Here is a 16,939-nt window from a genome sequence, read left to right on the forward strand (position 1 = left end):
AAAAAAAAAATCACACTGAAAGTGGCAGAGAGGAGAGAAATGAATGCATTCAAGGTCTGAATCTTTCCCTCTTTTTGCTGATAGTGCAATGCCTGCTACACAGCTGCTATCCTTCCTTAACATAGTGCACAGCGTATTCTTGCTACCCACCAATGTCTAATTAACCAAGATGAATGCTTCCTAACCACACACTTACCCTGTTTTAGCATCCTGAAGATTCTCATTAGGCTCATTTATTGGTGCTCATCTAGTCCTGCCTGATTTAAAGATAGGATTTCTGAGATCTTTACCCTTTTGAAGATCAGTTCAACTACAGAATATCCCTTTTATAAGGATAAACTTTTCTGGCTACCCAAAGTTTCTTTTAATACTTAAATCATTACTGCCAATACAGACAAATATATCAATAAAGTAACAGATCAGTTTATTAGAGCCCCATTTTTTTTTCCTCCTATAAACCTAAAAAAAAGTTGCAATAATACCTTAAACCAAATGAAAAGAAAAAAATCTACAACCAGGAAGAATAGGTATTAAAACTTTCATCTTTACACTTTTCATCACAGAATTGTAAGAGAAAAATAAATGCTTGATTCTTGCAAGATGGTATATGTGAGAAAACAGAATGAAAAATCACTACATAGAAACTGTAGCATGGGACTGTGAGAACAGCTCAGCTACACTGCTTTCATAATGGTGACTGCCACAAAAACGCCAGAATACGAATCTAGCTTAAGCAAATCCATTACACATTTTGCACTGCTAAGACTCCTGCCAATTCTATCTGTGCTCAATACAAGAGAGAAAAAACAGCTCCTTGTAGCTTCCTGTGTTACAGACCATGTGGATCCCAATGAGGGGCCTGCATATGCTTCAAATGCTATTCAGGCAATTTCAACTATACGTCTCAGACATAAGACATATATATACACATATATCCGTCCTCTACCAGCTCTTAGGGGTTATATCAGGGATGCAATGGCACTGCACAATCTAAAAAATTAAGAATAGCTGTGTTAAGGTAAGACTGAAAGCCCTTTACCAAGTATGCATATGAGAAGTGCAAGAACTGTGCAAATGTAACAGTGTATCTGGAGAATACTCTCACAATTTACAGACATCATCCCACCTCAAAGGTGGTGACTGTACCATTGCTTATCTTTTAAAAGCAGAGAGAATGTTCTCTGCTTCACACAGTGTTTTCTGTCTCGGCACCATATGTTCAAGATAAGGAAGAATGACGTTCAAGTCAGCCTAATAGCTGAAGTACATGTCCTTCAGAGGCTAGGTATTTCTACACAGTCTGTATAAAATTATGGAACAGATTTAGGTTCTTTCTCAGCATTTCAGCTGCTTTTTAATCTGTCCTGAAGGCTGACCCCAGAGCCTCACAGACAACTTTGGGATTATCCCCGAAGATGGAAAGAGCTCCTTTTGTCATCAAGTTACTCTTGTGATGGGAATTTAACCTGTAGAAGACCAAAAGTGAAACAACCACAAGGAAGGCGCAGTGAGGCAGGCAGTCTTTCTGACACAAGGCAATATTTATTAAGCTGTTGGTACACAGGAAGCAGGAACTTTGCTTCCAACTGGCCAAGCCAACAAAAGTGGCAACCTCCACACCACGTGCTCACTCCTTTTTCCTCTCCCAGCTCTCTCTCCTCAACAATATAAACTTTGTTCCATGTTGGGAAAAAGGCTTCCTCTCACAGTAATGCAGGATGCTCAAATACACAAGCTGAGCCTTGCCTTTGAGCTGCTGTTTTTTTTTTTTTATTCAGCAGGGATGACAATGAGATGCCCCTGGCACTGTTATGAAGTCCACATTTTTGTCTGATAACTTACCTATTTTTTGAATTTTGATTTTCCATCTATTCAGGTAAAAACGTAGCCCCACACAAAAGCATTTTTTAATAGAGTGTAATAAGGAGCATAGTTCAACACAAATAATGGAAATGAGGAAATATAGCAAAAGGGAATATTAACAGATAGCTATTGTGAGATGCTGGCTCAAAAAATACGAAGACAGCCCAGAAATATCCCCACAGAATTTGACCTTTTATGCAGCTGCACAGAAGAAAGTAAACAACAAATTACATTTTCTCAGATGTGTAAATACAAGTACTTAGAAGCAGTTTGTCACTATTTGAAAAGCTAGTCTGAACTAGATATTCCTCCTGTATTATGAAAGACATCTAACAGAGTATTTAGATTTCTGTAAGAGGAAACTACTATCTGTCACTCAAAAAATAATAATAATAATAAATTGATAGATACAGCACTAAGATCAACACAGATGATATGAAACATTAAATGCAGCAACAGTGGTTATGTAACAGCACTTGGACAAGCTTTTTTAATTTCTAAAACTTGGGGTTGAATATGAAGTTCACAAACTATCCCAAGCCAGCATACTCTCATAGCATTAGAAGCACAGAAGCACACAGAAACAAAGCAGAGAGACATGATATTACTTTTCAATGATGAAGCTGTGATGCACCAACTCAGTCTCTGGCAGAAACAAGCCTTTCCCTCATTAGTGAAAACTGCTGGACAACTACTTCAGAAGACCTAATTGAAAAGGCTGCTGAAAAATAAGCAAGAGATGCTAACAACAATCCATCTGACAGCTGCTACCCAGAAACAGAAATATCAGCACCACAACATCTGCATAGTCTTGTCAATTTTTTTCACAGCTGATGAAGGGGTAAAAGTACACCCTCATTAAGTTTGCTGATGATGCATAGCTGGGAAGAATGGTTGGCACCATTCAGAAAGGTTGTGCTGCCATCCAGTGAGACCTGGACAGGTTGGAGAGATGGGTGGAGAGGAACCTCACTTATGAGGTTCAACAAAATCAAGCATAGAGTCTTGCACCTACCTATGGACAAATAACCTTATGCATCAGTACAGGTTAGGGGACAACATGCTGGAAAGGAACTCTGAGAAGGACCTGGGCGTCCCAGTGGAGGACAGGTTGGCCATGAGGCAGCATGTGCCTTCGTGGTTAAGAAGGCCAATGGGATCCTGGGGTGCATTAACAAGAGCGTGGCCAGCAGGTCAAGGGAGGTGATCCTCCCCTTCTACTCTGCCACTCTAAGGCCATATTTGGAGTCCTCCACCCACCTTTCCCTAAACTTCAGTAACATGTACCACTGGTTTTACCACGCACTGAGACAGAGACGTTATATTCTGCTACTTTCATGTCACAGACTAAGATTTACCTGGATGCACGCAATGAATGGTGGGAAGTAAGAAAGGCTTGTACTAAGGAAATGATTGAAGTCCTTCAGCAGCTTCTGGATGATGACTTTTTTCTCAGAAAGAGTTTTAGATTTTTTCACCTCATGAAAAATTCCAGCAAACAAACTGCTGAAAAGTTGCTTGGCAAATGTTGGATCTTTCTGTAAATTGTAAGAAAAGCAATCTAGTCACTGAACTTTATTGTGAAACAGTAAAGTAATAAGTAAATTAAGAAATACGAACCATCCTCTAAACCCAGCCCCTACATAGACGCTGTTTGGGAGTGGAAAAATTGCTCTGGAGTGCCCAGCTTCTATACTGGCAATTATTTCAGACTTTCTGTACAACACATTCAAATTCTATCTTAATTCTTCTATATAAACAGGAAGACAATGTAGGTTTCATGCCAGAGTGTTGGCAGTCAGGGGAAAATTTACAGTTTTCACATATTCACAATTACTGCTACAGGAATCAGAAATTCAGTATCATCTTACGGCCAACAAAATAAACAAAAAGCCCCAGAAGTGTCAATGTGTGAGAAAATCCAGCCCCCAACATTGAGGGAGCTAGGGAGAGAGAGAAATACATGCACATAGATGGTACCATCTGAGATTTAAAGGCACTTCTTCAACCCAGAAACACACTTGCAAATGTAATATAATCCCATACACTGATCTATCACAGGACTAGACTTTGGTCTAACTCTTGATCTAATGTTGTTCAGATAACTCGTGATTGCACTACTTCCTGCCTTCACACAGAAATAAGAGACCATCAAAAGAAATTAAATACAAAGATAATCAAGAATACTGTGACTTCTCAAACATTGCAAAATATAAGTTCAGCTTATAGTTTCTGCCATTCCCAGATAAGAAAACGAATATTGGATCAGCTTTACTGACTCGTCTAAGTCCAGTCCAATCCACAGAACTTCACCTGTACTTTTACCACTGCACTGCAGCCACGTGAAAGAACAAAAATGACAATTTTGTTATTATACAGTGAGATATCCTCTCCCAATAATGTCTCTAAAAACTACCATTTGTTTCTCAAACCCAGGAGGCAACATCAGCTGATATCCTAGATCCTCTGTGTTCAACTGCTCAGGTGGGGCAACCTACAAGGCATCTTCTCTCATCATTGCACCAGCCCAGGGACAGGAGAAACACTGTTCCTCAAAACAGGCTCTTTGAAAGCACATCATGGTGGCTGACAACAAAACAACAATTTTGAAAGCAACTGCCCAACCGTATCTCATTGTTCCTACCAAAACACAAAAACGGCATTTGAAAAAGCACACAGACCTGGGCAAGGGCCTGTAGAGGGGCAATGAGGCTGGAGTGTTCAATCTGGATGTCAGGAAGGTCTCCTACACGGTAATTTCTGTACAAAGTAACCTGGCCATCAAACTTCATCTTCAGCTCAGATTTCATCTCCTGAAATGCATTGCTCACGTTAAAGAAAAAAGTCATTAATTAGAAAGTGCTGTATCTGGACAGGACATAATAAGCAAGAGTATTTTTGTAGTGTTTTATAAGCTTCTACCATGATTATTAAACAAATACTTTAGAGGTGAAATACGGTTAAATGCAAAATAATCTTAATCAGTTAAGAACTCCAAAGCCTCTTCCACAGAGTTACTTTACCCATTTACTTTTATTATTAATGTCCTGTAGTTCCTGCTTGCATACATGTGGTACTGAAATGTTTATTTATTTATTTTTAAAACAGAGAATAATTACTATTAAAAGCCAGTGAGCTATTACAGTGCAGTAAATTACTACACTGCCTACACTACCTGCAAGCTGAGTCGCACCATGCGATTAGATGAAGGTTCTCAGAGCCTGGCCAAACATGAGCAAAGTAACACAAGGTTGCTAAAGTGACTGCTTTATTTCACACAGTGGGATAGGAAAGGAAAGGAAGGAGGATGATTGGAAGAACTGCTTCCTAACAAAACTTAAACCGAACTATAATAAAACTGTTATAAACTAGTGATTAAAAAGCTGTCTTGCCTGTTGCTGAGGCTTGACAAAATTCAATTAAATTGAACAAGAATTACTAATACATATAGACAAAACCCCTCTCTTTCTCTTTCTTTTTTCTTTTTTTTCCTTTTCACAGCATGGACAGGCTATAAAGGAAATCAGCAGTGATTTTAAAGCCCAGAATTTTACTTGTAACTCCTGCCTTTATCAGTTAAACCAGCAGACATTGGATGGATGCATACATTGAAGAGGGAAAGAAAAAAAGCTTGACTATTTTTAATTCTCTTTAAACATTTTGGATGCTGCCATTTCAGATCATTCTTATTCTGTACAGCTTGAAAGGGATGATTATCAAAAAAAACTTTCAAGAGAAATATCCTGGGAGAAATTAAGAAATTAAGGCTCTGCTAAAGCCATCTCCAAATACTTTCTTGCTCAGGATCTCCTTTTCCCTGTTGACCTATGAGGTATGGTACTAACTAATAACGCACAGAGATCCGCATGTGTTTATGTGCAACAGATCTCTTGGAAAGTTTAAGGCATCTTGGCTACATTTATGGTTTCCTCCAGCCTTTTGGTGTGGAACACCAGATTTTTTTCATTGTTTTTGGACTGCCATAGTGAACATTTTTTTTAATAGCTTCTTTCTCTTGCAGAGTAGGAGGAAAGGGGAACTTTGGTCTACAAGTAAATAAACTGACAAAAAAATAGGTGTTTGTGTGGTTCTTTCAGACATAGGTTCAATTTACACAGCTGTCTGCAGCTGCAAAGAATTAAAAGTATGTCTCAAAAATTAACTCTTAAACCTGGGTTCCTTTGTTCTTCTTAACTTGCTATAATTTTAGGACAACAATACATGTTATTTTAGTCACATGAACCTTTGAAAAACTGCTAGAGTCTATTTAAACTAATCATGAATATGTAACAACCAAGAAACCCATACAGTACCAAGCCTTAATAAATACTCAGTAAAGGCTTATTACTTACTGAGCTTCCTTCAGATTGAAAGTTCTCAGCAGCTCACATTAACCCATTGGCTGTATCACATTTTTGAGTTTACCTTCAGACAATAGATAAGTTTCTCTACTTAGACTACTTCTGCAGAGTGTTCTTACTTCAGGGTTTCTAGTTTTTGGGATGACACCCATAAAGAGCTTCTACTGGGAATATCTCCCTTTGCTACTAGGGATTCCATCACGTAAAATCACTTTGTGCACATTGAAGAACAGAAGTGTTATCTAGCTTTATTCTTCTTCCTGTCAAGTATCATCATATAGATCATAGCACAAAAATAGCACAATTTTTTAATAAAATCTCTTAAAGCTCTTATAGTAGCAACGAGTACCTTACATCTACCCTTTCTTCATAAAATTACTTCTAAAGAACAGGACTGTAAATGGCACTGAGGCTCAAGGCTTTAAACTTAATTGAAATGACAAACCTTTTCTCTTTTCTGTTCAGCCACACCTTTTCTAGCATAAATCAGACTGACTTTCTCTTGGTCCTTCAAGAAACGCCTCCGCAGTCTTAAAATTTCTGCTCGTTCATCTATACCTAGGCATAAAATGGAACACCACCTTAAGGATTCAGTTCTTTTTATCATCATTTAGCAATTCAGCAATTCTAACTGCAATCCTAGTTTTCTGCCATACTTCGTGCATCTATCAACCCACCCTCCTGGAAACCAGATCTGTAAAATTCAACCTCAGAATGGTAAAAGACTGTCAGCCAAATAAGTGTCAAAGACGGCCAACGTGTAATATAGAAATTGCACTGTAAGGCCTACATACCTTTAGTTTTGCTGTTCACTTTATCTCCAGGTAAACTCAGCCTTTTTTCCCAAAATCTGGCCCCACAGGTTTAAATTTTTCACTCCGTTTGTTAACTAACAGCATGGATGAAGACAAAGACTCAGAGGAAGAAGGAACTGTATACTCCGCCAAAGTGTCAATGCTGTTTCCAGTTAGCCAATTAAAAGAACTTCTACCACCTGTAAAGAAAAAAAGTAGAAGAGTAACACATCAGCATAACCCAAATGTAAACCTCAACGAAACACATCAATTGCCTCCCCTAGAAATATAACTCCCAGTGCTCATAAGTAGAACAGATTGCAAGAACCACTTTTACATTAGGCAGAACATTAAAGGTGTATCAGACCAACAAAAATGTGAATAAGTCTTTTTCTCATTAAAAAATAAAAGCTCTTGAATACTAAGTATTAAGTGCATTTACACTTCTGCATTAAAAATTCACATGCAACAGGAATGAAAAGAATGGAATCATTCTTACAGTAAGCAACAAAATTTCAGAGGCCCCAAGTCTGGACTTACCAACATTTTGCGTAGGTGTAAATTCATATTGCCTTTGGGTAGCTCTCACTCGACCACCTACTGACCCAGAAATGGAAAGGGATTTTTCTTGTGATGAATTCCTGTTAGTACTCTGTGAAGCCTGAGTCTCCACAAACATAGGTGTGAGAATGGTACTTCGATAACGCCAACTGGAATCAATTACAAAGTCCTATAAACACACACAAAAATTAATAAAAACAATAAGAGTGGAGTCTTTTTGCCTATGAAAGACAGGATAAGAGAATGGAAGTACAGAATCTAAATCATCATCCTAGACACTTGGGCAAAACTTGGGTATTAAAAAAACCCAAACAATACATAATTCCTCCCCATAGCTCAGCAAAAAAGCTTGCTGAAATTTGGACTGGTTAGCTCAAGACTGATTCACAAATTTATCATGCATAACCCAGCACTCTTACTACAGGCGTTAACTATTAATACCAAAAAATACTTTCAATAGTTTTCACTCTGCTCTTGTCAAAGCAGCAACTACATTAGGGATTGGAATTTGTCACATGGTTACACACTACTACTTACCTGAAATTTGCATTCAGATAGTGGGTGCTCAAATATTTTCCTGGAATAATCTGGGCTTTTGCTGGTCATTTCAAGCAGAAAATTTGTGATCAGACTCAAGTACTGTGTTTCAATCTTGGCAGAATATAAAGAACTTAACAACTTCAGCATACGATCAAGAATATTTGCAGGTAATCTTGTCTCGTCACTCCAAAAATTCCTAACAATTAATCTGTAACAGTAAGAATGAGTAACTTAATTCCTTATCTGCAAACAGAAAATGCAACATTTCCAAAAAAGGTCAATTTTAGATAAAACAATAACATAACAACGACAACAATTAAACCTTTCAAACCATGGATCTTCCGTTGAGTTACACGGACTTGCACATTCATCTCCCATGCTCTATGCCATTTAACTGATATTATAAAGGTTTACTCAAAAAATAAATATTTGTATTGTTTTCCTTTTAAGAAGTGCTATGGGTGATTAAGCACAGAGATCTCCTATCTTCTGCTTCACTAAAAAAAAGTTAAAGACATTCAACATCCTTCAATACCAAATCTATTTATGCATCTGTGTATAGTGAGAGCCTTGTTCAAAAACTTCAGAATGTTAATGCAGAATTAGGACCAACCCAGTGAAACAATTTCTCCATGGCTTAGAGATTTGCTGAATAGTTCTGTGATTCACCATAATTCAGTGTGAAGCTATGGGACACAATTTTATAAATTAACTCATTGCAAGAAAAGGAAGTAGCATTATCTTGATGTCACACTTTCATATTATAATACCTTAAAACATCTAATGATTGTATCTCATATTATAAACAAAGGAGGAGCAATTTAAGGACTTATTATTTCAGTCATTACAACACTGTTTACTCACTGCAGTTCAGCATTCTCATCAATCAGACCCTGAAGCAGGGTTTCTTTTGCCAGTCCATGCACTTCCTGAGAATCATCACCTGCTTGGCTTTCTGGATCACTGACATTAGGAGAAAAACGTCTCTTAGTGACTTCTCTCAAACAACGCATTAAAGAAAAAACCAAACAAGAGGACGAGGATGGTGGAAGAAAAGGAGGAACAGCCCTTATTAATATAAAAAGTCTCAACTCGGCATGACAACGCTTTTTTCATAATATGAGGTCTTCATTCCCAGAAGTGGCTTGTCTCTCCACTATTTGGAAAAATAAAAAGTCAGAAAGCTAAAAAATATGTCGTTAGGTTTTTATTATAAAGGCCCAGCAGAAGTAATGCTGAGTTAGCAAGGTTAAAAAACAATAAAAACAGTGGCATCTTTCCCCAAGTGACACTGCAGTAAAATTGCCTGTCTGTTCTTCACTAGAATCATCCATTCTAACAATAAACAGTTATCTTGGGCAAAAACAGACAACAGAATCCAACCAAGACAGAGGATACAACAGCACACTCTTTCAAGAATACACTGTTTTCTAAGTCAAGCAAAGAACATCCTCATATCACCAGACTGAACAGATCCAGATCGTGCCAAAGTGCCTTAATACATCTCCTGACTACAGTCAAACTTCTACAGCATACAATTCTTACTACAGCTATAAACACTGCCACAAGGAAAAAAGTGAGCACATCAGACTAACGCTTCTTACACCACTGTGCTGTGTTGATGCAGTATTCTAGTTCTGGACTGAAGTTCAGGTCCAAGTCTTTGTCCCTTAGTTTAAATTATCAAATCAACATGAAAGAAGATCCGAGGCAACTCACTGGAGCTATTAGTTTGAGAACTAGAATATCCCACATAGCAGGACATGAAATTGGAAGACAATGTTAACAGATGCTTTCAAACCACTGAAAGACAACAACTGCAGTGAAAACATACCTGTAATTATCATAAATCCACATCAGAATATCATACATGCGCTGTCGACATATTACAGAAGGGTGAGAAATGAACCCTGTCACTCCAGGAAGAAGTTCTTTAAGTTCTGGTGGTTTCAGTGTAGACAGCATCTTGTATATTATATCCAAACAAACCCTTTGCCTTTCATCATCCCTAAAGTTGAGAAAGGGAGAGAAAACAAAAATTGAAGATTATTACCTTGTTCTTCTCTTCATTGCTACACAGAGAAGATCAGCTCAGATTTTACCAATATCTGCTTTCATGTAAAGAGCTTCACGTAAATACTTTTGAGTTCAACCTAGAAGTAAGAATAAAACTAAAGCAATACATACTGAAGATGAAATCCACACCCTTGTGAATAGGAGTTGATGTTTCACCTTAATGCTATATAGGTGGGCTTTTTTTGTTTGTTTGTTTTTCACATTGAGTTAACTATCTTACACTTAACACTCAGATTCCATTTGCTCAGGCAATAAGAGGCAATGTTACCAAAAAGCTCACACTACTTATTCACACTTACAGCCATGTGACCACTTACCTGTGTTTCATGATCTGGATGAAGTCTTTACTCTTTAACTGCAGATAGAGATCAGGTATTTCCTCTGCTCGGTACATAATTACTTCCAGACAGTAGTTTTTCATCACACCGTGAAGTTTTGGTATTAAAAAGAATACTGCATTCATAAACCTTAACATGAACATAAGCCCGTGAAGAAAAGCAAGATAGTTTCTATTATTCCTTTAGATCTACAATGAATTCACCATGTAAATTATGACATACCTGTCAGCAAGAGGAGGAAAATTCTTAACAACTTTATTCAAGCATATTATAAACTTATCCTGTTGAGTGTTCTGATGATGTTTTAATTGTTTTATGACACAATCATAAACTGGATCTTCAAGTATCTGAGAATTAGAAAGACAGTATGACAGGCACAGCCATGAAACCCATAACCACATTAACAACACACAATATTGCTACTGTACTGTTTGTTTCTACTGCACTTTGCTTCATACTCACCTTACGGTGCTTCATGGCTGCTGCACATTGATGATTAGCTGAAACACAACTGTTTCACAATGCCTTTCTGACCTTTCTTTGCTTTTGAACCAAAATCTTAAATTTGAAATACAAGCTTATATAAATAGTAACTATTGAGTATGGTAGATTTCCAACTAGTGAATGTAAGGAAAAGGCATTTTTACTGAAAATATTTAGTGAATGAAGCAGCAGGCTTCACTAAGTGTTAAAGAAATTAGCTTTGAATAGCATAAAATATTTCAACCATCTTTGCTACTTTATGCAAAACATTGCTTTTAATACAACTTGAAAAACTACAGGAGAGAAGGTTGCAGGAATTCAGTTTAGAAAATATGCTTTAGAAACTGTAAAAGAACAAACAGAATGCAATTTAGCAGGGAATAATGCAAGAATATCCTGCAGGATTGGAGTAATAATCCACCGAGCCAATAACATGGTATTTCTGTAGTAGCAGCTGCAGAATGTTATTTAGGAGTTCATAAGCCTGGCAGCATCTTTTTTTTTTTTTTTTTCTCTCTCGCATCCATCCCAGTACATATCCATCATTAGCTCTTAGAGTATACACTGTCTATTGCTTTTAAAAGTAGTCAGTGGACTTCTTTTGTGCATAAATTTGCCTAATTTCTTTCTGAACCTGCCGATGCTACTTACCTTCAGAACTCCCTGTGATAACTAACAGTTCTGTAAAGAGATACTGCCAGTATCTGTCTCAAATTGATTTCTATGAACATCAAGCACTATCCCTTGGTGCCAGTGCTATAAAATTCAGTGAGTAACAGGTTTGCATTCATTTCACCCACACTCTAGAAAATAAGTGGATTCATTATCCATGAGAGCTCTAAAAGCCCAAAATTAAATATAGTAGCCTTGAATCTTACATCAAAACTTGCCAGTTACTAAACATCCTCAGATGCAGATGTTCAAATGTAGCCCCAAAGCTTCCAACTTTTAATTTTCTTTTTTAATCAAAAAGTGATAAAAACAAGAACCTCCAAAATTTTAAACTGTGTTGCTGAAACACAGGAGCAGAACAAAGCCCATCCACCTCTAGCTCCAAAACAACAGGGTATAAACTCAGCTCTTAGTTGATCTAAAGCATTTTTCATCTTGGGTTAACATTTCAATCTGTTGGACAAAGGCTGCTGAGTTCTAAAAACATTAATTTTTGTAGCTGAACTGAGCAGCCATATAAAAGATGTAAACATAGTTAAGAACAGTAATAGTCACACACATAATACAGTTACTTACATTTTGTCTCTCAGCTATATACTGAAGAGCAAGTCCCAACACTTCTGCTGCAGCTGCATAAACTTCTTTATACCTTAATAAACCCATGTTACTGATCAGAGCCTGAAAATACCTAGCACAAAAAGCAGATGTGTTACAAGCCACCACTCCAGCATTTGATTTTACATTGAAAAAACTTTTGAGCAGTCTGACAGCACAGCAACTACTTTTAGAAGAGATCAATATGGCTCAATGCTGATTCCCACCTACAGTGTCTCAAATCCTTGCTTTGGCAGTTCCTGACTGTTAATTCCCATGAAACTGCAGTCCTGGGGCTCACTGTAATAAAGCCTACATCCTTCTCAGTGTTTTCCAAAATAAATTAGCTCTGCATTTCATAGATTCATACAATACCTCAAGTTGGAAGGGATACACAAGAATCATCAACTCAGTCTCTTGGCTCCACATAGGACCACCCAAAATTCAAACCGTATTTCTTTCCTCCAGCTGTGCCCACTGCCCTGGGCAGCCTGTACCATGTTCTCTGCCCTCTGGTGCAGACCCTTTCCCTCATCCCCACCTGACTCTCCCTTGATACAGCTCCATGCTGTTCCCTCTGATCCTCTTGCTGTCAGCAGAGAGCAGAGCTCAGTGCTGCCTATACTAGTGCTACTAGTATAGGAGGACCCTCCACTCCCTATGAGTAGCTGCAGCCACCATGAGGCCACACCTCAGCCTCCCCTGCTTGGGGCTGAACAAACCAAAACCACTCCTCACACACTTTGCCCTCTGGACCCTTCACTATCTTGGCAGCATTTCTCCAAATGCTCTCTAAAACTTCTATGCCCTACTCATATCACATGCCCAAATCCACACCCGGTGCTGGAGGTGAGGCCACACAGCGCAGAGCAGAGTGGCAAAATCCCTTCCCTTGTCCACTAGCAGTGCTGGGCCAGATGCATCCCAGGGTACAGTTGGCCCTTTGGGCTGCCAGGTCACACTGCTGACTCACATCACACTGCATTAAGACTAACAGGCCTGTAATTACTAGGACTTTCTTGTCCTTCTTCAAAACTGTGATGATGTTTGTCAGCTTCCAGCCAAGTGAGACCTCATCCTGTTCTCAAGGTTATTGAAAAATAATTGAGAGAGGTCTCACAATGACATCAGCCAGATTTTCATACCCTGGGATGAATCCCATCAGGCCCCACGGACTTCCAGTGGCCATACACATTTTTCTTCCACCTAAGCTCTAGTAGGTTTGCTCAGCCAAGTCAGTGTACCGCTTTGTCTGCTTAACTTTTGACATCGATACTTACAAAGTGACCAGTACTGACAAACCCCAATGGCTTCAAAAGCAGTTCTTCAGGGCATCTTGTCAACTAGTTCCCAATCAGCCTAAAGTCTGCACTTCTCATATCCAGGGTTAAAGCTTTGATAGTAGTGTCCCCTTTATCACCTCAACAACTTCATGGCAGTACAGCCAAGATGGATGCTAGTTGCTACTTTACCTACAAAACTACCTCCATATACAAGCAACAAATTGAGGAGGGCACATTTCCCAGTTGGTTTCCTTAGTACCTGTACAAAGGTGGTATCATCAAGTTTACAGATAAAAAAGCACAGTGACAGACAATAGTAAAGGGATGATGGGTCAAAAAGTTCCCAATAAATGAACAGTGTAACTCCAATATTTTATGCTGACAAGTTAAGAGTTGCTCTCTTAAGCTTTTAAGAAAATTTGTTCTTCAAAGTGTTGCATTTCTCACCTGACACGATCTATTTCACACTTCAGGTCATAGGGAGGTAAATTGTTAGCCAGAACAATTCCCAGCAGCTGAATTCCCACTGAGTTGTCCTTTGTATCAGGATCTTCACTAGAAAACTTTTCAAATATTAAGCTGATAGATAAAAACAAGTAATTTTACGTATATATATATATATATACACACACATATACACACACACGTTTGACAAACTACTTTCTTTCACACACACAAAAACTCTATAGAAAACAAGTGCACATACACGTATACACACATGCGTATATCTTCCACCAAAAGTAGAGAGCAGAAGTAAAAACTAGCTTCAAAGAGGTCTTTACAGATTAGAGATTGTTAGCCTACATAAATTCACCAGCTCAGAAGCACATCAGATCACAAAAATCTTACATAGAATGTACTAACGTTCAGTAATAATATATTTCAAACAAAAAGTTAAGTCTTTGTAAAGATTACTCTTGCTTTTGTTGCTTGTTGCAATTCTCTACACGTTCTCTCTGTTAAAACAAATTATGTTTCAACTTTTGGAGAGTTCAGTTCTGAAGTTTTACTGTTAATTCTAGGGACAAAAAATTTACAGTTGCAGCTGAATTTACCTTGTTATCTGCTTTGATAACGTTCAACTAATACTCTTGAAATATTGACAAAGTAAAGATCCAAACTGCTTGCCTGTAAGGTATGGAGAGACAGTTCTTCCAACACTCTATAACTGTCTTTATGATTTCCAGGTTGTGTCTGAACACAGCTCGTTTCTGATGAAAGGCATTCTTCATTAAGAATTCAAGCAATCTGTTAGCCAAAATCTCATCCTTAATATTTCCCTACAATGAATGGAAGCAAAAATAAACATAGCGACTCCAACATAAAGACATATATTCTGCTTTTTCCAAATAAGCAAATAAGCTGCTTTTAAAAGTTAGTATCTAAATGAAACAGTGGACTGATGTAGAAAATGATTGGAAGTGCATAATAATAAACTCACTCATTATTTATCAAATAGCCATTAGAACAGCAAAAAATAATTTTTACATTTCCTTACTTTGGGAGTATTTACACTCGTCCAGGAAAGAACGGTAACTGCTATTTCCACTACCATAAAATGAATCCCTTCACCTCCATTATTGCCAGAAACAACAAGCTGCAGCATCGGACCAAGCCACTGCTTTGCATAGGGTCGGAAAACCTTCGGGAAGGAAGAAAGCAATGAAATAAATAAAAATCAAGGACAACATACAGAGTATCCAATTATTTAATAACCTGTTCAATAATTATTAAAGTGAGACTGCTAAATCAATTTCTTAGCATTTTGTTTAACCAAGTCTGAAATTATAACAAAATAATAAAATTATAAAAAAATAAAAGCCAACAAATTTAAAGTAACTTTAAAATGAAAGGCCTTCCTAACTACATTCTTCACTTCTGCTTAAAAGAAGCACTTTTCACAAATCTTTATGTGAAGTTGTAATTATTTCAGTAGGGCCCCCATAATACAGCTCTATAGGAGCAGTTCATGCAGAAAATCTGTCCCTATAGACTCTGAAAAAGTATGCCACTCACCTGCCCTTCCAAATCTCTATTTCAGACACATTTACTGAGAAGCATTATGTAAATGTTAAGATTTCCTGAAATCTGAAATCCAGTTTTGTATTTTGGATTCAGAATATTTCAAACATTATTCTTTAAAATAAGTGTCAGAAATAGGAGTAGAAAAATTAGAGAATGTTTTTTTTCTTAAAGTCACATGCCATTATATACCTTATGCATAGGTTATAACAAAGGTTATACCTTTCTGCAACTAGAACATCATTTAGCTCTATGGGTTTCCAGAAGACTCATCTGTGACCATTAAAATCACACTGTAGTTATTCCTACAAAGATGGCAATCAGCCATAAATACCCCTTAACCAGTATCAATGAATTAATTATTTATAGTTTACACAAGATGCATGGATATGGATACGCTCTACCTTTAGAAATAGTTATTAGAAGAAAATTCATTTATTTTATACTCCAAATACTGGCACTACTTCGATTTTTGGGCTATGAACAAATTCCCTTTAATCATACAAACCATTAAATTTGAATTCCTCCAAATGTCTCAGTTGATAACATATTTTACCACATAAGAGCAATGCAGTTGATAATACAAGCTATTATGTTAACAGAAAAGAAATAGGAAAAAAGAAATTACTCACATCCTCAGTATTAACAATAAGTTTTGCTATGAAGAGGCGAATATTTAATGGCACTGACGGATTTCCTAACTTACTATGCAGAAATTTCATCCAAAGAGGGAGGTCTACAGGAACCACGCCCTGAAATTTAAAGGAAACAAGCAAAAATCAATTTAATTATTAAACAAAACAGGCTTACCACACCAAAAAACCTCACCTCAGCACATAGGCATAGACATGAAAATTACAAAATGGAGGGATTCAATCAGTCACAGCTTCGTTGTTTTAACTAGCGAAACAATGCCAAATTTTTGGTTCATACTGGCCTCTTCCACTTTGGGTGTGATCTGGTTCCTCTGCATATGCTTAATCAGAGTGGTCATTGGTGCCATACACTCATGTTGGTTAAGTTCATCCATCTCCAGTTCCAACTCATCATTTAAAACCATGTATTCTGACATCTCCTGAGAAAAAAATTACTGCGATTAATACAAATGTGTTTTCTTTTAAACTGTGATAATACCATGAGTCACTCTGATCTTTTCAGTATGACAGATTTGACTGTACACTCAATCCGCAACAGGGAATAAATCAGATGCATTGTTCAAAAGCCTCCCAGATGGATGCACCACCTGTGCATTGTTTTCACTTTGTGTGCCTAGAGATGTCAGTTTCACATTGCTCTGACATTACGACCTGTTATTATAGGTGGGGCAACTGCTGTAAGCAGGAAGAGTTCTG

The 16,939-nt window shown here is 37.5% G+C and overlaps 1 protein-coding gene across 1 annotated transcript in view; it reads right to left on the reverse strand.

The window, feature by feature from the left end:
- Positions 1-29: 29 nt before the first annotated feature.
- The window catches only part of PRKDC (protein kinase, DNA-activated, catalytic subunit), a 57,260-nt gene continuing 40,350 nt past the window's right edge, over positions 30-16,939 (reverse strand). The window contains 17 exon segments of the mRNA XM_010708905.3: positions 30-3,401; positions 4,545-4,676; positions 6,670-6,782; positions 7,019-7,066; positions 7,069-7,218; positions 7,559-7,748; positions 8,117-8,327; positions 8,984-9,082; positions 9,954-10,127; positions 10,513-10,662; positions 10,756-10,880; positions 12,265-12,376; positions 14,013-14,144; positions 14,694-14,845; positions 15,064-15,207; positions 16,220-16,339; positions 16,525-16,662. Of these exon segments, the coding sequence (XP_010707207.1) occupies positions 3,204-3,401; positions 4,545-4,676; positions 6,670-6,782; positions 7,019-7,066; positions 7,069-7,218; positions 7,559-7,748; positions 8,117-8,327; positions 8,984-9,082; positions 9,954-10,127; positions 10,513-10,662; positions 10,756-10,880; positions 12,265-12,376; positions 14,013-14,144; positions 14,694-14,845; positions 15,064-15,207; positions 16,220-16,339; positions 16,525-16,662 (2,388 nt within the window). The 3' untranslated portion in view covers positions 30-3,203.

This window comes from Meleagris gallopavo, chromosome 3 (genome assembly GCF_000146605.3).
Source record: "Meleagris gallopavo isolate NT-WF06-2002-E0010 breed Aviagen turkey brand Nicholas breeding stock chromosome 3, Turkey_5.1, whole genome shotgun sequence".
Taxonomy (NCBI): Eukaryota; Metazoa; Chordata; class Aves; order Galliformes; family Phasianidae; genus Meleagris; species Meleagris gallopavo.